Below are 25,519 nucleotides of genomic sequence, written 5' to 3' on the forward strand. Positions count from 1 at the left end.
ACACTAAGATACAACCAAATGCTTAAAGGTTTCCAAGCACTGCCTTTTTGGTCCATTAACATAAAACCAGCAGATGGCGCTCAATAAACCTACTGAGTTCTTGGTTGGGAGTTCTTGGTATGGAGTGGTTTTAGAGACTATTCTCTCCAATGGGAAGAATCTGGAAACTTCAGCTGGAAAAAGAATCAAATTACAGAAAAGTTTGGAAATCACTGAATATACGGTTTCCTTAATGGCAAGTGTTCCTTAAAACAGAATTTTTGAAAACTCTAATAAGAGTATATGAGCTTTTTGTGTCAATGCACAACCAGGCCTCTCAGTCTATTCCTGTTAAGCAAACTAAATTGGTCAGAGGGTGTTGGCTGGTGGCTTTAAAACACACACACACACACACACACACACACACACACACACACCCTCTCCCTCCCACAAATGTTTCACAACTCTCTGGCACAGCTAGAATAATCAGGCCAACACTTAAAGAGACAGTCTCCCTCTTGCTGACAAGACCACCTATTTGGTTAAAATGAAGAATATATAAAGGATTTTTATTAATTCTTGATGGAAATTTATTGAAAGAACTGAATGCAGAGGACTGGATAAATCAGTCTGTCTGGCTCCCCATCCCTCCCTCCCTCTCTCCATCCCACAGAGCAGATGATTGAAGTGGGGAGAGCCATTCTGTAACCTCAGTCTACCAGCTTGACTTCTGCCCTCACCCACCTCCACACACTTACTCACCTAGCTCCCTTGGTTATTTATTCCTTGGTCAGTTCTCTTGGTTTTCCTCTAAAGTCATCCATGAAATTGGGTCTCCAATAGGCCAGCCCACCACCCAACAGAAGGCACAGAAGTCTCCAAAATACAATCTGATCAAGTTACTGCCCCAAAACTCATGGATGGCCAACAGGATCACCTCCTAACTCCTGAGCATGTCTCTTCAGCTCCCAGCACACAAGGCCTTCCATGAGCTAGCCCTTGCCTCCCTCTCCAGCCCCCTCTCCCTCAGAGCCTCTCCTCAAACCCTCACTAGGATCACACCAAACCGCTGGCAAGTCAAGAAGACACAAGTTGAAGCCTCACTCTTACTGCCTGTGTCACTACTTGGCCCTGTGGCTCCCTTTACCTGTCATATCTTCCTGTCGTCTGATGATCACAGCAAGCTGATTACAATAAAGCAGGTAACAAGAAAGACAATGCCTTTCTTTCCTGAGTAGATACCTGGTCTCCTTACCTGATCTAACCTAGCATGCCTCACCCACTGCATGCAGATCAAGATTTCCTCCAACTCCCTGAGCCTGCCCCATGTGAACAATGGGCATGTGTGTGGGCAATGCCTAGGGAGGAGAACCCAGCAGGTTAAGCTCAACCACACCTGGTCCAATCTTATTCCTAACCAAGGACACAACAAACCCCGGGACCATGGGGAGATATTCAAAGTTGGCAAGTGGGTCAACTGCATCAAGATAAGAAGGGACACTTTCAATACAGAATGGGAGGCAAGACCACAGGCTTTGCACTCAACATGAAAAGGAAGACCAGCTTCACTTGGGTTACGAGCTTTGTGATTCTTTTAGGGACTACCTCACATCCTTTCTGGGAACTGATAAGACTGTAAACTCTAGGAGGACTGAAACTGTATCTAGTACGTTCACATATCTAAAGTACATGAAACAAGAGTAATGACTTCTCATCAAATGCTAACTATATGCCAGCACTGATTTAAAGTCTTACCCTGATTAGGGTTATCGTTTAACCCCCTCAACAACCATATAAAGTAAGTGCCAGTATTTTAAGAAGGTATGCTAAGTATACAGCATACAGTGGGCACAAAATAAATGCTCCCATTCATTCCCAATAAGAATACCCCACACTTCAGCATCCTCAGGTCTTTTCCCTCATTTACAGCCTCTGCTGGTAAGACATTACTTCTCAAAACAGCCAAATAAAGTTATAAATTTTCCTATTTTTTGTTTTGTTTAATTATGGGTGAAGAATTTTAACGAGATGGCAAAGTTGGCTTTATGGAACGAACCCTCTGAGAAAAACAGTCATAAGGGAACGCAGAAAGAGTAAAAAGCTTGATTAGTTTTAAAGGTAAATTATAAAGATTTCTTAAAGCTGGTTAAGCTTTCTTTTTTTTTTTTTTAAGATTTTATTTATTTATTTGAGAGAGAGAATGAGAGAGAGAGCATGAGAGGGGGAGGGTCAGAGGGAGAAGCAGACTCCCTGCCGATCAGGGAGCCCGATGCGGGACTCGATCCCGGGACTCCAGGATCATGACCTGAGCCGAAGACAGTCACTTAACCAACTGAGCCACCCAGGCGCCCTGGTTAAGCTTTCTAATTGGTAAATAATAGCTATATGAGCAATAAACAATCCACTATACTTAAAAACCATAAAAACAATTAAGAAATATTCTATCATTTCAGATGATAGTAACATTTTTCTTATCCAGCATTATTGGTAAAACCATTTCACATAAATATCCGTTTTTTTAAAAAAAAAGCTTTCCTTTTAAATTGCCAAAATTTAAAAAAGAAACAAGTTTTATGACAATCTATCTAAGATACCTTACCCATTTCCCAGCCTTATCTTAAATATAGACAGGGAAGAGCAGAAATATCATCTGAGCAACTACTATATGTGCTAGGACCTTTATATGCGGGGACAACAATATTTAACTGTTGAAGAAGAAATGATATATGTGAAGCCCATCTTAAAGTACCTGGTACTTAGTAAGTATTCAAGAAGTTCTAGATAAGTACTTGTGGGGATGAGCACTGGGTGATGTATGGAAGGAATTACTGAATCACTATACTGCACACCTGAAACTAATATAACATCGTATGTTAACTTGACTGGAATTTAAAATTTTTTAAGGTGCTAGATACTGTTGTCATTTTAAAAATCATATTTAATCCTCATGAAACCCTGTAACGTAGGTATTACCCCGCTGGATTTTACAGACGAAGAATCTAAGTCTTCCACAGCCGCTCAGTACTACTAGAGCAGAAATTTAAACCCATGTCTACTTGACTCCTACACAGAGTCACGTCTCTCTACGAGGGCTCTCAAAGTGTTGTCTCAGGACCAGCAAGCATCACCCGGAAACTTAACGGAAATGCAGATTTTCAGCCCTGCCCCAACTGCAGTAAATGGGAGACTCTGGGGCTGTGGCCCAGCGATCTGCGTGTGAATAAACCCCACCTATGACTCCCACGGTTGCCCAAGTGTGAGAACCAGCAGGCCCACTCTACCCACAGATGTGGCTAGGTTAAAATAACCAATTTCATGGAGAACTGGAAAATGGGAGATTTGGGGAGGAAAGATACTGATCAAGAGAAATACCCGTAGTAGTAGCTTCTTAATATTATGCTGCCTGGGACCCCTGAACCACACAAGACAGGATGAACAAGGCAGTGTTGTCAAAACCTAATAAGCTTTACTCAAAAGTTGAGCGTTCAGGAATGCAAGAGGTGACCAAGAAGGAATTCAGAGTCATGCAGGTAGGTCAAGATCAGCCCCGGCCTCTAACTAGTTCAAGAAGATGACAGGAATGGTAGAAAATAAGCCCACACTCAGATTACTGGCTCCCATGGACCAAAAAAGGAATGTACCAATGCCTTCGCAGTAAGATAAAACTCACATTTCCTTCTGTGGACATAACAAGGAGAGACAGCTGAGAATTCCCCCCCAGCTGCCAGATGCTCTGTACATCACATGGGGTCAGCAGATAATCCAAACACAGAACTCTCTGGAGAGCTCCAAGGATGCACAAGGCCAATGGCTCCCTCTAGGTTTAAAAGGGAGTAAACAGGCAAACAAGCGAAACCCTGGGAGTACAGATGATGTTCTCTGTGCTCAAGGATAAACCCTTAGTTACATCCCCACATAAAAGGAAACAGTCAGAATCCCTGGAGAAAGAATATGTAGTCATGAGAAAAGGCACTGAAGATGCACATCTGTATGGCAATCAATCAAAAAATTAGTGTACCTTTCAGGAAAATGTAACTTTTACATATCCCTGCTGATATAAATATATTCCTAGTGTTCTATCTGGATGGAGCTATTTATGGATTTCTGAATTACAGATTCAGTGCACTGACTTTATAAATCTACCTAACAGCCTCATCTCAGATGGCAGAGCAAACTCCAAAGACAGCAAGAAAAACCTTTAGTCTTATAATGAATGGACTAGACTTCAAAATATAAACCTTGCTATCTCAGTTCCCCAACTGTAAAATAAGAAAATACTTTCTCCTGGTTCATAGGTTTAATTCAGGCCAACAAAATGAGGTTAGTATAGAAAGAGGCAAACACAAGAGAGCTCCAAGTAAATAGCCCATACACAACACAGACGAATCAAACTATGTGGGTTGCAATTCAATTTTTCACCAAGTGTCAGTACCAAGTTCTCCTAGAGGCCCCAGCTCAGTGACACTTTTGTCACTGGTTCCAGCCCCTTGGGTGGTTCTACCTCTTGACTAATGATTTACAGTGGCCTTCCTTTTGAGGTCATAAATCTTACTCCCCCAAAAAAGCTTTCCCGAACAGCTTTAATTCTATTTAACCAAATGCACTGAGAACTTATAACGTGCAAGGTACTGTGACAGAAGCTGAAGTTAAAATGAGAGCAAAAAAAACAAAACAAAACCAACTTAAATATAATCTCTGCCCTCAAGATGAACACAGTAAAGGAGAAAAGGCATGTAAACAAAAGCACACTCATCAAATGTTTGAGGTGGTTTGTGAAAAAGTCTGTACGGAGTGACTGGGGCATGGACGCAGGCGTAGCAGGTCCCACAGCAAGTTGAAGGTTCAGGAAAGGCTCCATTGAGACGAGCGACAGGAAATGAACCCCGAAAGATGAACACTTTTCTTCATGTGTGTGCTGGGGGTGGTGGAGGGGGTTTACTGTATTTCAGAGAGTAAGAGATGCAAAAACTGTTTCTGCACGGCTGAAGGCTAGCACAGAGAGGGAAGTGGTTTACCTGAAGCATCATCGATTCAGCAGGGGGTCCACAGCTACGGAGTTTTAAACTCCCAAAGGCTGACTTCAAAATAGTTTTTATTTACGCTGTCCAAAATTCAGGTACAGAAGAAGCCTGTCTATACCTCATTCCAAAACCCAGGTGCTCTAACCAGTTCCACTTGCATCGTGACCGGCTCTGCTAACTAGCTACAAGACAGATCTGGCTTTAATTAATTCACAACCACACAAGGAAGAACTCACAGGAAATCCAAATGATACAAAAATATTGTCAAAAACAATGTGGAGCATTAACTCCCTTAACTGAAAATCACTACTACCTCTGCTAAAAGGTAACCAGCCCTGTGCATAATATTACACACCTTGGTATTTTTTTGAGTCAATAATCTAGTAATAATTTACTTAGGAATCTACCACAGATCTGTCCTTTTGAAATGCATGTCACTTCCCATATACCTTCACAGTCAACCACTAGTGATGGATTAACAGCCACGTGGAAAGCCCTAAATCTATCCAAACGGCCTCAATTCATAAGAAAGGAACTTATTTTCTTTAAAGATTTTATTTATTTCTTTAACAGAGAGAGAGGGAGAGAGCACAGCAGGGGGAGCGGCAGACAGGAGAGGGAAAGGCAGGCTCCCCACTGAGCAGGGAGCCCGATGTGGGGCTTTATGCCAGGACCCTGAGATCATGACCTGAGCCAAAGGCAGAAGCTTAATGACTGAGCCACCCAGGCGCCACAGAAAGGAGACTTTTAAACTATCCAATTTGTTTATTTGGTTCATGCTTACTGTTTGGGGTGCTTCAGTACAATCTGTGAAGGGCTTATGAAAAAAATGGCTTGGTGGGCCCAATCCCCATACATTCTGATTTAGTGGGTCTGGGGTAGGGCCTGAAAATTTGCATTTCTAACAGATCCCTAGTGATGCTCATGCTACTGGCAAGGGACTACACTCCGAAAACCAGCGCTCTAAAACAATTCTGTCCAAGTCAGTCCAGGTCACCCACATACCAATTATTGCTGTGAACAAACAATCTGGATAGGATCTATGTCTTAAATTCGACAAAAAACTACCTCTCTTTAAAGTTTCTGTCACCTGTGACATGTGCTTGCCTCACCTCGTTTTATCCTCACTCCCACCCTCTATGGCTGTCGCACCGATGTGCTCTCCCTCAGGCTTCCAAGGCAGCTCCTGCTAAACGCGCCTCACTCGCTGGTGCACTTTCCCTGGCCCCTCACGCAGACATCCTCAACGGTCACAACATATGTGGCTCCATCAGAGCAGACCCATACGTTCCTCCTTCGGAACAGCTTCACCAGTCTCACCTTCCACCGCCGAGCTGGACCGGTGAAGTGACAGCCACGCCCTGCCTTCCTGCCCCCACCGCCAACCTCCCTCTCATCGGTGTTCTTGGGCACTGCGGGCACCGCGCCCCTGTTCGTCCGGTCAGACGAGCTCCGCTCTCCACCCTGTTATGTAAAATCCCGCGTCCCCTGTACCAGGGCTGGCCAAACAGCATTTTCTGCAGTGACAGCCACGTGTGACTGAGCACTCCGCAGGGGAGGAACTCATTTTTAATTTTATTTCATTTATATTAACTTAAATAGCCACATGCCGCTGGTGACTACTGTGATGAACAGAGCAGCTCTACAGAAAACCACCTCAGGTATTCTCCCATGTGAACTGTCCTCCCCAGTCAAGCCAGACGCCTCAGCACCCCTGACAGCCCCATGTCCATGCCCCCTTCAAACACTGTACTTCCTTCTCCCACTCTGCTCTTCCCTCTCTCCACAGCTTGCCTACCTAGGCTCAGAGAGCCCCCATGTTTCCTGAAGGCTTCCCAACTGTTTCTGCCAACGTCTCACTCTCTTTCTGCTATGAACCTCACTGCTGAGAGAACTCCTCTTACACCCGGACAGGCAGGGCTCATGCTCTCATGCTCGTGCACTGGAGCCCCTGGGAAAGAACCTATCCCTCTAAGACCAGACCCTCCATTCCCGGAAAGGTGATTCACAAATACTTGTTGAATGAATTAAAAGTATAGAGCCTTATGTTTTGGTCTTCTTTGGACAGCGAGACCTTTCTTCGCTAGAACCACAGGGAAATTTCTACTCCAACCACCCCGCCCCAGGCCCCACCCAGCAGTCATTCAGATGCTTGGGAAACACCAAGTGATTGTAAAGGCATCCTGCAGACAGGCCCTGAAAAGCCTTGCTCTATGTATATATCTTCATCCACCCTGAAACTGCCACGGGAAAATTAAAAAATGCTACCTGCAAATGCAGGACTTACTCCTTCTAAGCAAGTTTCTGGAGACTGATGAAAAAGCCCAACAGAAGGAAACTGAAGTTCTTGCTCTGTGAAACCATCAAAAGCTAGACTGAGGAACACTTGATTTCCTTATTTCTTCTGGCACTGGTGACAAAATGTTGTTATGTAACTAGAGTCCTCAGATCTGGCTCGAAAAGGCCACCAGTCTACAAAATGTTGGAGCAGACCCATCAGACATGTATTGTTAAGGCAAAAGCAGGTAATTCATTTAAGAGATCAGAAGGCTGATAAAGCTCTTTGTAGGAGCAAAATGGAACTTAACAGTCAAGCAGGGGGGCAAAGCCAGGTTACTTCAACTCGTGCTCTGGAAACCCGCTTCCCAGGAAGAACTGATAAAATGTGCCCATCACCACCCAGGCCCTCTCCCCTACAATGAGCCACCTGAGCACGCTGAGCTGGAGGCACCTAAATCCTGTGGCCCTTCACAATTGTGATTATTTATGCAAACTATACTTACTCAAGAATAAATTGCTGTAATTGATAACAATTTAAAACCTCTTCTTTCTGAGCACATCCCCTTCCCGTGCACCCCATCTTCTGGAGCTGTCTGGGCTCTGAGGGCTGCTCTGACTGGCATGCCCAGAGCACAGTAATCCACCACACAGAGTCCAAGTCCTCACCAAGGCTGGAAACTGAAGTCCAGAGTCAACAAGAATCCAATGTGGTGGCAGGAAATCACTCCAGTAAGATTTTCTCAAGATCTAAATGTGAGTCAAATGGATATGTTCTTTTGATCTGCCCTGGTTAAATGGGCTTTGGAGTCATTCACAAGATTTGAACTCTTCAGGGCGCCTGGGTGGCTCAGTTGGTTAAGCGACTGCCTTCGGCTCAGGTCATGATCCTGGAGTCCCAGGATCGAGTCCCGCATCGGGCTCCCTGCTCGGCAGGGAGTCTGCTTCTCCCTCTGACCCTCCCCCTTCTCATGTGCTCTCTCTCTCTCATTCTCTCTGTCTCAAATAAATAAATAAAATCTTTAAAAAAAAAAAAAAAAAAGATTTGAACTCTTCATCCACCACAGCTATGCATCCTTAGACAAGTTAGTCACTCCCTTGATCCTCACTTCCCTGGCTCTAAAAGTGCAAATATTAACCAAATCTTAACATGTGTCTGGTGAGGAACAACATCATTATAAGAAATGGTCCCTGTCCTAACAGAAATAGTTTTAATCATTACATATTGTTTTGTTTTGTACATTTTTTTTTTTAAGATTTTATTTATTTGACAGAGAGAGATACAGCGAGAGAGGGAACACAAGCAGGGGGAGTGGGAAAGGGAGAAGCAGGCTTCCCGCGGAGCAGGGAGCCCGATGCGGGGCTCGATCCCAGGACCCTGGGATCATGACCTGAGCCGAAGGCAGACGCTTAACGACTGAGCCACCCAGGCGCCCCTGTTTTGTACATTTTAAATGAAGAGAGGCATCCAGTGCCAAAGATCTTCTTTCCAATGATGTTCCTCTGTTGTCAGGATGCTTTTGCCTCTTCCCAGAAGCAGTAATATGCAAAACCACTGAGTACTCAAGAAAAAGGAGAAAGCAAGGAGGACATAATAAAAGATCTGCTGGGGTTCTGGAAATTCATTTTGTAATTGGAATGGCTCTTCCCCTCAAAAATCTAATAAATGTGGATTTTATCCGAACATATGGGATAAAATGGTCATTATCCTGTATCTAGCCTCAGAGCATGCCTGGGAGCACAATTTACATCTCACATTTGATTTTAAAAAGTATTTCATTCATAGAGGGAAAATGCCTTTTGGCTTTCCTGAGGGAGACCTAGAGAGGTGTTCGAGACCACAGAAAGACGAGTTTATAGTTGAAGAATCTGATAAATGCACGCCAAGCTGTCCCTCTTTCTGTGTTCTTATGGTCATTTTAGTCAGCGAATTGTCACCCACGTAAACCTTCTCGGTCAGTGTTAGCTACAGCCATCTGTTCTAGAGCATCATTAACCACAAAGTGTCCAGTGCCCACTAGAATACTTGGGAAACCAGTAAAGAAAATTACTCTATTACAGACAAGCACCAAACTGCTGCAGGAGGCGTGCTTTAGGAGACAAACGCCTTCCTGTTCCAGGGCCTTGGCCTTCCTCTTACTGGTCTGGGGCTAAGAAGTCACCCATCCTCTTGGGGAAGCTCTAAGTATAAAGGTAAGTACCCAATCAAGTAATTCTTTGGGATGGTTGTTACTGACTCCCCTCTATCAAAAGGTATAATACACATTTTATTTTGACTACTTTGTCCACTTAAGGAGGATTTCAAGCAGTAACTATAAATTCTTCTCCAATGTGTCTACAGCCCATAAAGGCCTTCTAACCCTTACGGGCTCACTCCAAAAAAGGAACTCAATGCTATCTTTTCAAATATTCCTCTCTTCTAGTCTTCCCATTGCAACCTTTTTTTTCTCTTACTAATAAGCCCACTTACACCAAGTCTTGTAGTTTGACTTCTCTACGCATGTACTCTGAATCTACCAACTAATGACCTAACCTGCCTTTAGCACATGGGCTAGGCTAATTATTTGTAGTTTCTGCTACCTGACCAGATCTATCACAACCCCCATGAAACTTTAGGCAAATCCCTCAATCTCTCTGTGGCCCAGTTTTCTTCACTCTTCCAGACAACGGGGCTCAATCACCCCTAAAATACAATGATTCCTATGATTCATCAAATTTCTCCCAGTCCTGACCTCTCCCACAAAGTTCATTCCCTCACACAGAGCTGACTATGGGACACTCACTGGGGTTCATGAGCACAACTTTTGCTCCAGAAAAGTAAGGTGATAAGAGAGAAAGGAGGCAACTTTCTCTGGCACAGAAAGTATGGATTCATCCAGGTCTCCTTATTCTTGACATTTGACACCCATTGTCTCCTTGTACCATGTAGAGCTTAAGGCCTGGCCTCATCAGATCTCTCCCAGAATGAGCCTGGGGCCTGAGATAAGAGGAATCCAAAGACTTCCTCCTCCTCCCTCGGAAATTTAAAAACCCTGCTTCCTTTTCAGCTGTTAGTCTGGGGGAGGATTTGTTTACTGTTGCTAATGTCCAGTTGCTTGGTTGCTAGGTCCGGTAGTGCTTAGTGTGCGGGGGTGGTGGTAGGGCCTACTTTGTTTGTTTTATAAATACTAACCTTTGCTTCATGTGCCTGGCTTTTTCTTTTATCATCTGACAGCATCCCTCATCCCCTACCTCTTCTGGGAAAAGCCTATGCTTTTATCTTGACAGTAAGAAGGGCTCTGGAGCTAAAGGGTACAGTACTATGTTCATAAAAAAATATCAGCAGTCACATGGTTTGCTGAACGTAGTCCGCTGTAAACAAGCGGCTCAGACTGTAAGCCCTCCAAGGATTAGAGATCATAATTCAGAACTCAAGAGAGTCAGGCACTATCTCTAATATGCCTTTTCAATGTGCTAAATGACTAAGTAAGTAACATCTCGAAGAACACATCCCTAGAATAACACTCTATCAAACATTCTACATCTGCATATACTTCGTAGGGATGCTGTGCAGACTTCCAACTGCAAGGGAAGTTACACGTGTACAATAAAGACACCGTTAAGCACATTTATTTCCTTGTTTAGCAACACCTTCAGTCACAAAAATGGCATCACTAACTATTCAAGATCCCTATAAGGTAAATTAATAATGAAACTTGTGTAATAATGAGAAACTTTAAGACAGTTGTTCTATCAAAATGAAGCAAATTTTACTAAAATTTTAGGAGTCTTATCTAAATTGTATTTCAGTCACTCATTCAACAAACATTCACTGAGTGTCTACTATGTTCCATGTGAAATGTGCTTGGTACGGCTTAAATGAGAACATTCATTTAAAAACCCTGTGTGCATCCATGAGAGCACAGACAATGCTCTGTTCAAAAAGAGTGAGCGGTTTAATTAATTACTCATGGTGAGCTCTCTGCTAACATGAGACCTTCTACCTACATTCAAGGGCACACCTTGCAAAAAGAACAAGGGTGCCCATTTTAGGAAAATCCAATACGCAAAAAGCATTTCCAAGCCAGAAACAGCATTAGAGGGGAGAAGTGAACAATTACACCATTTTCTTCTAAAAATGCCTAATTCTTGCAGAACAGATAAATTAAACTATGCAAATTCAACACCAACCCAACCAAGGGATCAAAGTTAACATCTCCAATAATCAAACAAGAATGTGTCATGTGTCCTCCTAACACGGTATGCCAAAGGACATCTTTTAAGTAGTATTCTGGCCAAAATCAGGAGAAAAACAACATATAAACCCAAACTACTACAAAACAACTGACCTATACTCTTCCAAAATGTCAGTATCATGAAAGACAGAGAGGCAGAGGAACAGTTCCTGATTAAGAGACTAAAGAGATATAAATAAATACAGTGTGTAATCCTGGATTAGATCCTGAACTGGGAAGGGGAGGAGAAGGGAGAGGCAAGCAGGAGGATGCTATAAAGGACATTACTGGGATAACTGGAGAAATCTGGATATGGACTTACATTACATAAGAATATTACATCAATGTTACAATTCCTGTTTTTGTTAACTGCACTGTGGTTATGAAAGAGTATGTCCTAGTTCTTAGGAAACATATGCTGAAATATTTAGGGGGGAATAGGGTAGGATGTCTACAACTTTCAAACAATTCAAAAAATATGTAATAGAATGGTAAGTAAATGTGACTAAATACTGTTAATAAGAGAGGAGTAGAGATAAACTGGTACTCTTATAACCTTCCTGTAAATCTGAACTTAAATAAAACATTTAAAAACTTTAAAAACACGTGAAGATTAATTTTGGGTTACTTATAAGAAAAAAGGGCTTTACTTGTACAAATCTCTATCATTAGTGCTGTGATATTGTGTTTTATGGAACAACTGTGTAAGACAGCTTTCTTCTGTAGAAGAAAGAAAACTGGTTTGAGAATCATAATTTCTTGGTAAAGCCCTACTTTTTGCATTTGCTAGATGAGACACCTTGAGCTTCTGTTTCCTTAGGATGATGAGGGTCACAATGCAGCATCCTCCACCCTCACAAGGTTGCTGTGACAACCAAATGGCATAATATATGCAAAAATGCTTTGTAAACTAGAAGGACTAAGGACTATACCAATGGGGAGCTCTTGTTTTAGGAAGCTCTTCTATAGGTGTATGCAAATGATTGTCACACCAGTAGGGGAAGGAGTCATAGAAAACCACAAAGTGAAAGGACTACTCTTAAATCACATCATACATCCTTTATTTAGGTTCACAAATGGACTAACAGTAACAAGTAACTGGAAATGTGGCTTTTTTCTCCCAAGAAGCAATTTCATCATGAAAGAGTATTAAAACCGGACAATTTTTTTATTACACTGTCCTCTGATAAGTGAGAGCCAAATCTGCTAAAGAAAACATTCCTCAACTCAAGAATATCCAAGTTACATTAAAAACACAGATCTTAAAAGATGATTACAATGTGCCCAAACTCTGTTTCTAAAATACTGTGCTGGAACTGCCGAAGGCCAACATCTCCAAGCATCAGGATAAATCACTAATTCCTAAGAGGTCTGACGTGACCCCAAGCCATGGGAGGTGCTACAGTGTTCAGAGCACACCCAGAGATGGGTGCTGTGCCGGGAATTGGGCATGAAGAAAGGCAGGCCCAGGGGGGTGGCCCACAGTCCATGAAATCCTCCATCAGGCTTTTCTCTCATCTCCTCCCTCAGTCACCGACCTCCTCCAGAAGGAGACTGTGCCCACACCCACAGCGTTCTCTCTGAGCCTCAGCCACTGTCCTTTCTGTTCCTCAAATCTATCAAGCCAACCTTCCTTTTAGATCCTGTGCACCTGTTGTACACCTGTTCCCCTGGGCTAGAACACCATGCCAACATCTTTGCATGGCTGGCTCCTTCTGGTCATTCAGGTCTCAGCTTAAAGATTTATTTTATTTTATTTGGGGGCGGGGGAGGGCAGAGGGAGAGGGAAAACCTCCAGCAGACTCCCTGCTGAGCACGGAGCCCAACGTGGGGCTTGATCCCATTGACCCTGAGATCATGACCTGAGCAGAAACCAAGAGTCAGACGCTTAACCAACTGAGCCACCAAGGCACCCCCACGTCTCAGCTTAAATGGCATGCCCCTCTGAGGCCTTCCCTGACTACGCAACCTAAAATAGCCCCTCATCGGGCACCATCACATCTTCTTGTTTAATTTATTTTTGTAAAGTTTCTCCTCCTGGGACGCCTGGGTGGCTCAGTCGGTTAAGCGTCTGCCTTCGGCTTGGGTCATGATCCCGGGGTCCTGGGATCGAGCCCCACATCCAGCTCCCTGCTCAGCGGAAAGTCTGCTTCTCCTTCTTCCTCTGCTATTCCCCCTACTTGTGCGTGTGCTCTGTCAAATAAATTTTTAAAAAATTTAAAAAAAAAAGGTTTTCCTCCTGATGTATTTTCCTGCTTATGAGTTGTCTGCCTTCTCCTCATTATAATACAAGGACATTGAGAGCAGGGTTCCTTGTGTTTCGTTCACGGCAAAATCTCCAGCACCCAAAACAGCACTTGGAACAAAGCAGGCACCTCAATGAAAGAATGAATTCCCAGTTCCATACCCACATCTCCATGAGTCAGTAAGATGCCCTTCAACATGTTTGGAGAACAAGCCCGTGCCTCTTTCTTTTTCTCATCTGGCAATGGCATCCGCTGTCACTCACGCTCAAATTCTCAATCAACCATTGTGCTTCTCTCTCACTCGCCCTATGATTTGGTTCTGCTGCTTCTTCAAAAAATTTATTTTGCATCTGACACGACCTCTCCATGTTTACTCCCGCTAAACTCTCTAGGCCCTCATCACCTAGAAGGATACTCCTAACCCTGTCGAAGTAGTTTCATCGATTCATCCAGCGACCATTGGTGCCTCCATGGAGGCAGAGCGGCACTGGTGGGATCACAGGGCTGACAGACAAGAGAACCCAGGCAAAGCCACAGTAAAGCGCTGGTCTCTCAAGCTCCAGGTCACTGTCTTCACATTCCACCGTGCACATTTCATCAAAAATAATTCATGGGAACTCCACGTAAACATTCAACAGTACTGCCATCTGCACCGTTTGGAAACTTTCCTACATTTTTAACTATGGTAACTTACTCCGGACACATCTTCATTCAAAGACGAATTAAATACTTATTGGAATCCAGCTGATTTTTCTTCACTTACAGATAAAAGTTCTTCTTGGGATCCAGTGTTTTTTCTTATTTATGAGGAGTTTTCTCTCTTCTGCTGATGATACTTACCCCTGGCAGATCCCAAATACAAACTGAAAGAAAAACTTCAACATGCTTTCTCTTCGTGTGCTTCTTCCTTCTTTCTCTAGGTGCAGAGCACTGACCCCCCTCTCCAATGGACACAAAATAGAACAGTTACTTCTCTTTACCAGAAGAGCAGAAATTCCTGTGACCTTAGTTCACTGAAAACGAGGTACACCGTTACTCTCCTTTTAAAAAACTGATAACAAATTGCCCCTAAGTATTCTTGCTGACATACTTAAAATCTGAAGTTTAAAATATTCTTCTTCAGTAGAACCTGCCCAATTAAACACATAATCGTATACAGAGGACTTACTTTATTAAGAGTATTCCTCAGAACTCATTTCTAAAGAGCCTTGCTTCCCTAACAGAATGAAGGGTTGTTTTTTTTTTTATGTCTAACAAGCTTTACAGTAGTTTCTATGACTAAGCCCAAAAATACAGATTTAAATCATAATTTTACCACGGATTAGCCGTGCCTTCTCATCACATCATCTTCAGAGCTCATGTCCCCACTCCACAACAGAGAGGCTGAAGCCCATAACGTCCTTATGAACTCGAGAGTCCTCAGATTCCATGTTGAAAATCAGAAAACTTCTAACTGATCTCTCTGCCACTACTCTTCCCTAAATTATCCTTCATGCCATCGCCAATTAATTTCTCCAAACTACAACCATATTCATTTCCTACTGCTGTTTCAACAAATCACCTCAAACTCAGAGGCTTAAAACAACACAAACTTCGTATCTTACAGTTCGGGAGGTCAGAAGTCTGAAACAACTTTCACTGCGCTAAAATAAAGATGCCCAGTGGTGCCTGGGTGGCTCAGATGGTTGAGCGTCTGCCTTTGGCTCAGGTCATGATCTCCAGGTCCTGGGATCAAGTAGAGAGTCTGCTTCTCTCTTCCCCTGCTTGTACTCACTCTCTCTCTCTCTCAAATGAATAAATAAAATCTTTAAAAGAAAAATAAATACAATACAATACAGTAAAGATGTCCACAGGCTGGGTTCACTGAGGAGGTTCTAAGGAAAAACTGTTCCCTTGCTTTTTCCAGTTTCCAGAGGCTGCACCCCCTGGCTCATGGCCCTTTCCTCCTCCTTCAAATCCAGCAGTGTAGCATCTACGAATCTCTCTGACTCATGATTCTCCTCTCTCTAAGGACGCCTGTGATTACACTGGGCTACCTGGATAATTCAGGAGAAGCTCGCATATCAGGACCCTTAACTTAACCAAATCTGTGAAGTCCCTTTTGCCAAGTAAAATAAATAGTCACAGGTTCTGGGGATTAAGTCATGGACACATTTGGGAAACATTATGCTGCCAGACAAGGACATCAGAAGAAAACTAGACTGTATCTTTTTTTTTTTTTTTAAGATTTTATTTATTTATTTGAGACAGAGAGAGAGTGAGAGAGAGAGAGCACACGCACACAAGAAGGGGAGGGGGGGCAGAGGGAGAGCGAGAAGCAGACTCCCTGCCAAGCAGGGAGCCCAATGCAGGGCTCAATCCCAGGACCCTGAGATCATGACCTGAGCCGAAGGCAGACGCTTAACCGAATGAGTCACCCAGGTGCCCCTAGACTTACCTTTTATGTATAGACACAAAACTTCTCAACCAGCAAACCAAATCCAGCGACATATGAGAAGGATTATACACTGTGACAAAATAGGATATATCCCAGGAATGCAGGGTTGGTTTAACATTCAAAACCAATCAATCTAATATATTACACTAATGAAAGGAAAGGGGGAAAAAAACCCACATGATCATCTCACAGAAACAGAAAAAACATTCAACAATATCCAATGCTTTTTCACAATAAAAATACTCAAACTAGGAATAGGAAACTTTTACAACCTGATAAAAGCATCTATGAAAAACTCACAGCTAACAACATCATACCTAATCTTAATGGTGAAAGACTGAATACTTTGCCTTTAAGATCAGAAACAAGGCCAGGATGTCTGCTCTCACCAATTCTACTCAACTCTATGCTGGATGTTCTCCTTGGGACAATTAGGCAAGAAAAATTAAAGGCATTCAGATTAAAAAGCAAGAAAGCTATCTGTATTTTCAAAGGACATGATCTATATACAGAAAAATCTAAGGGGTCCACTAAAAAAATTAACAAATAAACAGGTTCAGTGAAACTATAGGTTATAAGATCAATACACAAAAATCAACTATATCTCTATATACTAGCAATGAACAATTTGAAAATGAAATTAAGAAAACAATATAATTTGCAATAGCATCAAAAATAATTAAAATACTTAGAAATAAATTTCACAAAGGTACAAGGTTTGTACACTGAAAACGATAAATCATTCTTAAAAGAAATTAAAGATGACCTAAAGGAAAGGAAGAGAATTAACAATCCAGAAGTAATTCCTTACATTTATGATACATTTTCAACAAGGGTGCCCAAGAAAATTCAATGTGGAAAGAAAAGTCTTTTCAACAAATGGTGCTGGGACAGCTAGATGTCCACATGTGAAAAAATGAAGTTAGAACCCTCCCTTACAGCATACAAAAAAAATGTACTTTTCACTTCAGTGTAAGGGCTTAAACTATAAACTCCTAGAGGAAAACGGAGAGGTTCATTTTTTGTGATCTTGAGTTAGGCAAAGCCTTCACAGACATGATACCAGAAGTATAAACAGTAAAACAAATAACAGGCAAACTGGACATCACCAAAATTAAAAACTTTCGTGCTTCAAAGACTGCCATCAACAAAATGATATGATAACCTTATAATGGGAGAAAGTTGTTGCAAGCCATACATCTGATAAGGGACTTGAATCCAGGATATATAAAGAACACTTAAAGCTAAACAATAAAAAAAAAAACCCAACCTAAAAATAAGCAAGGAATCTGAACAGACATTTCCTCAAAGACACATATATAGCCAAAAGCACCTAAAAAGATGCTCACAATCATTAGCCTTTAGGGAAATTCAAAACAAAACCATGAAGAGTTATCCTTTCACACCCACTAGGATGGCAACAATCCAAAAGTCAGATAACAGCAAACACTGGCAAGAGTATGGAGAAACCGAGACCCTCAACACTGGTGGTGAGCATGTAAAACGGGGCAGCCACTGAGGAAACAGCATGGCAATTCCTCAAAATGTTAAACAGAGTGTCATCAATGTCAGCAAGCAATTGTACTCTTAAATCCAAACCCAAGAAAAATGAAAACATAAGCCTACCCAAAAACTGCTGCTCACAGCAGCATTAATAATAATATCCAAAAAGTGGAAACAGGCCAAATGCCCATCAACTGATGAATGGAGAAATAAAACATGGCGCAGCCATACAACGGAGTATTGTCCATCAATAAAAAGGAACACAGTACTGATACTTGCTCTAACATGCACCTTAAACACTTTCTGCTATGTGAAAGAAGCCAGTCACAAAAGGCCATATGATGTATGATTCCATTTATGTGCAATTTCCAGCATATGTAACTCCATAAAGGCAGAAAGTAGACAAATGGTTGCCAGGGGCTGGGAAAAGACAGGGAATGGTGAGTACTACTAATAGGTATGGCGTTTCTTTTCGGGATGATGAAAATCTTCTTAAGTTAGATGATGGTTATGATTACACAACTGTGAATATACTAAAAACCACTGAATCGTAGACTTTAAATGTGTGAGTTTTATGGTGTGTGAATTATATCTCAATAAAAGCTGTTTTTAAAAGTCTAAGGTATCCAGTTCATGTGCAAACCCACTGTTGAAGATAATAAATTTTCTCCAAGTAGTCTGGAAAGAAAATAAATACATAAAATACCTTATAAGAACGCATATATTTTTCTTTATGGGTTACATTTAACATAAAAATCATCTGTGCAGAAGAGTGATCACATGAATGTCCTATGCTAGAAAGGTGTAATAGGACTATCACTAACATGGCATGGTCTAAAATAAATAAATGCATAAAATGAACAGCAGATTTTAAAATAAAACCCATCAAAGGCTCCTCAGTGGTCCCCACATCTTTGTTTGCCTTCATAGCTAACCTTCGATAACCTTTTCAGACTCATCTCTCATTACTCCTCAACACAAATGCAGCTGGGCCAGACTTTCCACTGCCCACCCTCCCACCATGCACTGAATACCACGCTCACTGCCCCTCATCCCTCTACCATCTGCCTTAGGTCTTGACCAAATGCTTCTTCATCTTCAAGGACCTGTCCCATCAAAGACATTTTCCTCTCTCTCTCCAGATCATACCAATCCAATATCCACTGGCCTCTGGAAGCTCTAACTATCCACACCCCTAAAAGGACCCCTCACCACCCTCATGCAGCTAATGCATTCTCACAGTAATTTAAAAAAGAGAGAGAGAGAGAGTCACCTACACTTTACCTTTTCCAGCCTTGATTCATTGATTTATCCACTTCATCTGAGAGTTCCCTCACTCTCAGGAGATGATATACCAGCTTCCACCCCGAGTCCTAAAGCAAACAGCACTCTCGCCAATGACAGAGTGCCACCTAGTTGCAACACAGGGTAACTCAACGGCAGTAGGAAGATCCCCACACCACTTTTACAGAAAATGTGCTGATGGTGAAATTAAGCAGCCAGCCTCGGCATCACTCTGCAGGCTGGGCCATGACACTGTTCACAGGTGCCTCTTACCACCTGACCAATTCACCTCACACATCTTACAGCTATTCTTTGTTCTCAGCTCAGGGCCAGGCATGCGTGAGTCATTTAGCATTTACCCAATCAAATTCAACTTCTGAAGTACGCTACTTGTGTAGATGGTTAAAAATTCCTGTGATAATCACAGGAGAGCATTTCTGAGTTTTCTCATAACAAGTAAAAAGCATAGATGATTATGAAATGACAAGAAATCTCGCGATTTACTCACATATAATGGAGCTTGCTGTGGATTAAGTTTCATGACCCAGGACACTGAAACAGAAAAGGGAGAAATAAATGAGAATAAAATTAAAAGCCATCGCCAAAAAATATAAAAGCCACAAGTGCTGTATGTCGAGTACGGACATATGAACACAATCAAAAGTCTGAGATAACTGGACGCCTGGCTTTCCTGAGAGGTTTGGGAAGGCCAGAAGGTCAAGGACTGCAAAACTTCTTGTAGCCCCGATTCAATCTTTTCAACTGGAGAGAGACTTCCTTTTTTTTTTTTTTTTTAAGATTTTATTTATTTATTTGACAGAGAGAGACACAGGAACACAAGCAGGGGGAGTGGGAGAGGGAGAAGCAGACTTCCTGCCGAGCAGGGAGCCCAATGCGAGGCTCGATCCCAGAACCCCGGGATCATGACCTGAGCCGAAGGCAGACGCTTAACGACTGAGCCACCCAGGCGCCCTGGGGAGAGAGACTTTCAGATTGAAAAATAAACACAAAAGGCTCCTCTGTCCTAGGAGAATTTTCAACAACCAACAGGATATTAAATGCAGTTACCAAAGCAAAAACAGTGTATGTTCAGTTATACTTTTACATAATCCCCCAAATTTACAAAGTGCTGCTTAGCCAGAGCCTCCTCCAGCCTCACTGGGGAGTGTGGGGGGAGGGACCGCAGGGGACCAGAGTGCTCTCTTCCCCTCGGAGAAGGGAGGATACAGCTGGGGTCCACCAACTATGCGTTGTCCTCCTCAAAAATAATAGCTGGGTTCCCGACTGTTATCTTCACTAAATGAATTCTCACAGAAATCTTAGGAAGAACTTAAAGAAGACTCACAGGATTGTCTAATACACTCCTAAATATCAAGAACAGCATGCTCCCAAAGGTTTAACTTGGTGATTTGACCAGGAGCTTCAAGCTAAAATATCACGGTCCTGAATCGTGGACTTGGGATGGCAGGCCCTTTGCCAAACACCCTGAATTTGAGCATAAGCTGATCCTGGCCTCATAGGAGTCAGAAAGGCAGACCCAAGGGACTTGATGATAATTTGATCTAAGGAAGTTTCTTACTCATAATAGGTTAAATGGATTAAATTAAGGCGCACAGTAACTAACCAGTAATATAAAAACAGTACAGAAATGTCATTCGCACATGCAAAAAATAGAGGAAATCACATTCTTTGTGTTCTACCAGATTACAAAAACCTCACTAACAGTGAACTGAAATCCCAATAGCACAAACAGCAGCTTATCAACGGCTAAATGTTTAAAGAGCAGTGAATGCCATAGCAACCACGTGTAACCTAAGGAACAGAATCCTCCCAGATCTGCCAGTTCGGTCAGGCTGTGTATGTGTATGTCCAAGGTCAAGGCTCACCCAAAAAGCAGTTAACACACACTTAGGGGGAAAAAACCAAAAACCAAAACTGTAATCGGGCTCCTAAACCCAGTCATCTCCAAACCACTTGCCAGCCACTGGCTTTTCAGCGTGTTGTGCCAACAGCCCGGGGGGCTTCCGACAGCCCGGGGGGCTTCCGCCACTCTGACCGACCACCTCCACAACCACTCCTGTTCATTCTCTGGTCCACTCCCCAGACCACTCTGTGGCACTTCTTCCTTCCTGCCTTCATTTAATGATTTTGTACCCTTAGGTGCTAAAGTCACCTGTAAAAATCCACAGTGAAAACCAAGCTTGAGAAATGTAGCAATAACAAACTCTTTTAGTAGAAAAAGAAAGATTTCCAGCCCATCAAATCAAACAGCAAGCATGGATGGAAAAGACTGAAGCGCTTGAGTACTTTTCTCAATGCATTAAATATCCATTTAATTTAAAATTAAGCTCACTGTGCTCACTAGCCTTTTAATCAGCTTTCCAAGTCCTGTCCAGACTTGCCTGGGACAAAGGACTGAAAGAACCTACAACTTTATAAACCAATTTCCCTTAACTAACTTCTGAAGTGTTCCTCTCAAGAAGTATCCGTGGAAACTGAAACAGGAATTAGCACTTCAGTAATCCATAACAAGTGGAGAAATCTAGGGAGACACACTAGTGACTTATTGGCCCTCTGATGGTTCTTCATCTGCCAAGAAACTTGACCACGTCTGCAAGGACCACAAACATCAAGCTATCTGAGTGGCTCCCACTGCGTTTGGATTAGAAGAGCGGGTGGAACTCACAGGGCTCTCAGGAGGGGCTGATGCCATCTCGACTGTTTGGTATTATGACCTCGTCTAAACATACATCAAAGCCAGAACCCATACAAGTTGTTCTGATAGGAAGATTAAAGAGGAATGACAAAGTGTCTGTCCTCCTACACTGGTCAAAGGGACAGGTCATTGTTATGCTGGCAACAGAGGCTGTTCAAAGAATAAATCTGTCAGAAGTCATCAGGGCAATGACCCCAGAGGCAACAGATTGGTAAATTCAGACTGCTTTAAGCTTCTTCAATGCTGACACACATGAGGAAACACGGGACTAATAGTGACAGAGCTTTATATTCAATATTATTTTTAACCCCCATAAAAAGACATTATTTTCCCCATTTCACTAGGGGAAAAAAATGGAGTCTTTCAATGACTAAGTTATTTACCAACTTTAAGAAGAGAGCCCAGAATCGAACCCCATCTAATGCTCAAACATGTGCTTTCCCCCCATATCATAAGAGGATCTCCTGAATGAACTCAATCCACAAACTGACCTGTCCCAGCTCTAGCCCCTGTTCTACAAAGACTAGAGACTCCCCCGACCTTGTTCACTCAACTCCTGCTGTGCACCTAACAATGTGCCAGGCATTGCACGGAGGCACTGGAGGTGCAGAAGGAAGAGACAAACTCCCAACCTTCAAAGGGTTTACTGTAGGAGTACACACTTCAATACGGCAGTAAAATAAGTGGTTTTCAGTGATAAGTTCCATGGAGAAAAATGAAAAAGAGGAAACAGGAAATGTTTTACATATGGTACTGAGGGAAGGCCTCTCTGAGGTGACATTTATCCCCCAAAATCAAAGAGAATAAGAAAGGTGGAAGGGGTTCCAGACTCCCAAACTGGCCCCAAAACACAGAACTCAAGAGTTCTGATGCTAAGCCATCAGAAAACTTGCTACATACAATGCACAACTTACTTTATCCATTTAAGTAAGCTCACTTTACTTGAGAACGGTGCTCTAAAGGAAGGAGCATATTGCAGGAAGGCAGTCTCTGGGTCAGAGTAAACACACTTAAAAACCAAATTTATTCTCTAAGACCCAATTGAAAGTCTTTGCTTTTGTCCATGGATTTTTGATCAAGACTTCCCAAAAGGAAAATGAAAGAAATGCACTATGTCCATGAATGATTTCATCAAGAAATTTTGAGAGAAAAACCCTACAATTTCCTCCTTACCCGGGAACTAGAGAATGACTTTAACCAAGTCCACATTTACATGGGCTTCTTTCATGTAACACCAAGTACAACACAGGACAGACCCAGTGGGACTATAAAGGTTGCACCCCATTTTAAAGACTATGAAATGGAAATATCAAAATTCAAACACATAACTGATGTGATTTCAAATATGTTCACCAAATCTTCCACTCAGCAGTAGCCAGCTACAATTCTGATGAGTCATAGATCTGCGGGGTGAGGAATAAAAACAAGCTCAGTAATTAAGTGTTTTCATTCTTCTCACATTTTCCATTTTATTGCAAAATGCTGAAAGAAAACAAATGGAATAGTTTACTGTTGTACAAAAGTAACACATTCACTCTATGTCAAAGCAGGACTCCTCCATCCTGAATGCAATGGTCTCAGTGATGTCAGTCCAGCTCTCTCTGCAATCCTCTGGCAGCTCTCGGGGGCTGCTGAACAGGCAAGCAGACCCGAGCTGTGACCTCTTCCTGCACTTTAGAATAAACGCTCATCAGCTTTTCCCTCGCAGGGGGCCGGGCAGACACCATCAGTGGCATGGGTCAGCGTGGGGACATGTGGTGCTGACACAGGTTAACAGTGGCAAGAGTTCTGGAACTGTCTGCAGGTCACACCACCTGCAAAGGATTGTGAAGAAGCTCAGCAGCTCCTAAGGATCACATGGAAACTCAGGCACGAAGTGATACAGGTGTTTGGTGGTTTGCGGGGAGAGTAAGGGACAGAACACACTTCCACAGACCAGCGTGCCTGAGCAAATGAATGCAAAACCACAGAAGCCACCAAAGATGACATGCCTTCATAATAGCCGGTGTCCACAGCAGGGGCTAGCAAACATTTTCTGAAAAGGGCTGGATGGTAAATATCTGGGGCTTTGCGGGTCATAACGCTCTGTGGTGCAATGCGTAAACGAATGGGTGTGGCCATGTTCCAATAAAACTCTCTTCACAAAAGGGGCAGTGGACTAGATTCAGCCAGTGTGCCCGAGTGCCAACTCCCGACCAAAAGCTAACAAAATACCTCTTAATAAGCCAAAGAAGCAGGGTGTCCCCATTCAACAGCTCTGTACGTCTCAAAGATATTTTCAGCTAGAAAAGACTTCTCAGCATAGAAAAGTCCTAGCATGCTATACAATATCCTCTAGACCAGCAATCAAATTACATGGGCGGCCATCCCAAGTTCCCTAGTGATTAACTGTATGACCTTGAGCAAGTAAGTGGACTAACCTCAGTCTCTTTAAGTGCAGTAAGAGCATAAAAATTCCTGCCTACACTATGGAGTCGGAAGAATTAAAAGAGAGAATCCAAGTGAGGTGCTTAAGCACACTGCCAGACACAGATCTTTCTTGCAGTTCCTGGGTCTCAGTGGAAACTACCAAGGAAAATACCTGGAAAATTCTAAGTGGTCAAAATAAAAGGCGTCAGGGGGCGCCTGGGTGGCTCAGTCCATTAAGCGGCTGCCTTCGGCTCAGGTCATGATCCTGGGGTCTTGGGATCGAGCCCCACATCCGGCTCCCTGCTCAGCAGAGAGCCTGTTTCTCCCTCTCCATCTGCCTGCCACTCTGCCTACTTGTGCTCTCTCTCTCTCTCTCTCTGTGTCAAATAAATAAAATCTTTAAAAAATAAATAAATAAAATAAAAATAAAAAATAAAAGATGTCAGGTATCCAGATATACATTTGTGCAAAAACACATTGGTGGGTAAATCACGATTCTAAGATATAACAAAATAACCCTAGAAAAGAATCTGGAGGAACAAATAACAAAATGTTAAATATACGTATTTCTGAGAATTATAGGGAATTTTTATTCCTAAATTATCTTTTTCTTAATCCTAACTATGCAGACAATGAACAGATACTACTTTTGTAATCAGGAAGAAGACATTATACATAGCACATCCTTTTTTAAGTCCCCTGTCATTCAATGTGCCACAACTGAACTGGAAATAAAAAGACACTTTTCCAAAATGTGCAAACTGAAGAAATCTACAATCTTTACTAAAGCTCCCTAGAGAAGCAATTAAAATAAGAATGCCTGTACCCATATGTATGTAAATACAAATCAATCTTGCTATTCTTTAGCCATACGCATATATTATACTAAAGAAGCCTTTAACAGGTGCTCCACTCTTAATGAAACGTCCCTAACGGGAGGGAGGGAGGGAGATCACAGGCCTAACACTGCATCAGGAATTACACAGAGACCTGCAAACTCCGAATCTGTTAGCTTCTTGACCTCAAGCCATTTCCTAAGGACCAGCTGTCCAGGTCTGCTGAACCTATCACTTCAATTGACATGGTTTTTGTCATTCACAACAGGGAAGCTTCCAAATCCACAAGAAAAGAAGTGCAAGCCACCTTCACAACCAACCCCAGTCCCCAAAGGAAGAGGGCAGCTGCTTGAGACTCAGCCAAGTGTAAATAGAGGATCTGTCCCTGCAGGGCACCTGCACTGCTGAATGTGCTTCCAGTGAATCTCCATGGCCAGGGACCCTGCTAAAACTGAGCTACAGTAAATCCTTCAAAACCCACAAAAATTTGGGGTGAGGGTTAACATGGAAATGACAATGCATACTCTGGATTCTTGTAAAACAGTGTCCTGCTCTTCAAGGAAAATAACAGGATCCAAAGACTCTTTCCTTCATTCC

General features: G+C 42.6%; 1 protein-coding gene across 17 annotated transcripts in view; it reads right to left on the minus strand.

Moving 5' to 3' along the window:
• AKAP13 (A-kinase anchoring protein 13) overlaps window positions 1-25,519 on the minus strand; it is a 321,124-nt gene that overhangs the window by 218,710 nt on the left and 76,895 nt on the right. For all 17 annotated transcript variants that reach the window (XM_064569923.1, XM_064569924.1, XM_064569921.1 and 14 more), the window contains one exon: window positions 19,470-19,513. In XM_064569923.1, the coding sequence (XP_064425993.1) occupies window positions 19,470-19,502 (33 nt within the window). In that variant the 5' untranslated portion in view covers window positions 19,503-19,513. The remainder of the gene's footprint in view (window positions 1-19,469; window positions 19,514-25,519) is intronic.

Source organism: Mirounga angustirostris, unplaced genomic scaffold, assembly GCF_029215605.1.
Source record: "Mirounga angustirostris isolate CCGP_5_RB_7025 unplaced genomic scaffold, mMirAng1.0.hap1 SCAF_9, whole genome shotgun sequence".
Classification (NCBI taxonomy): domain Eukaryota; kingdom Metazoa; phylum Chordata; class Mammalia; order Carnivora; family Phocidae; genus Mirounga; species Mirounga angustirostris.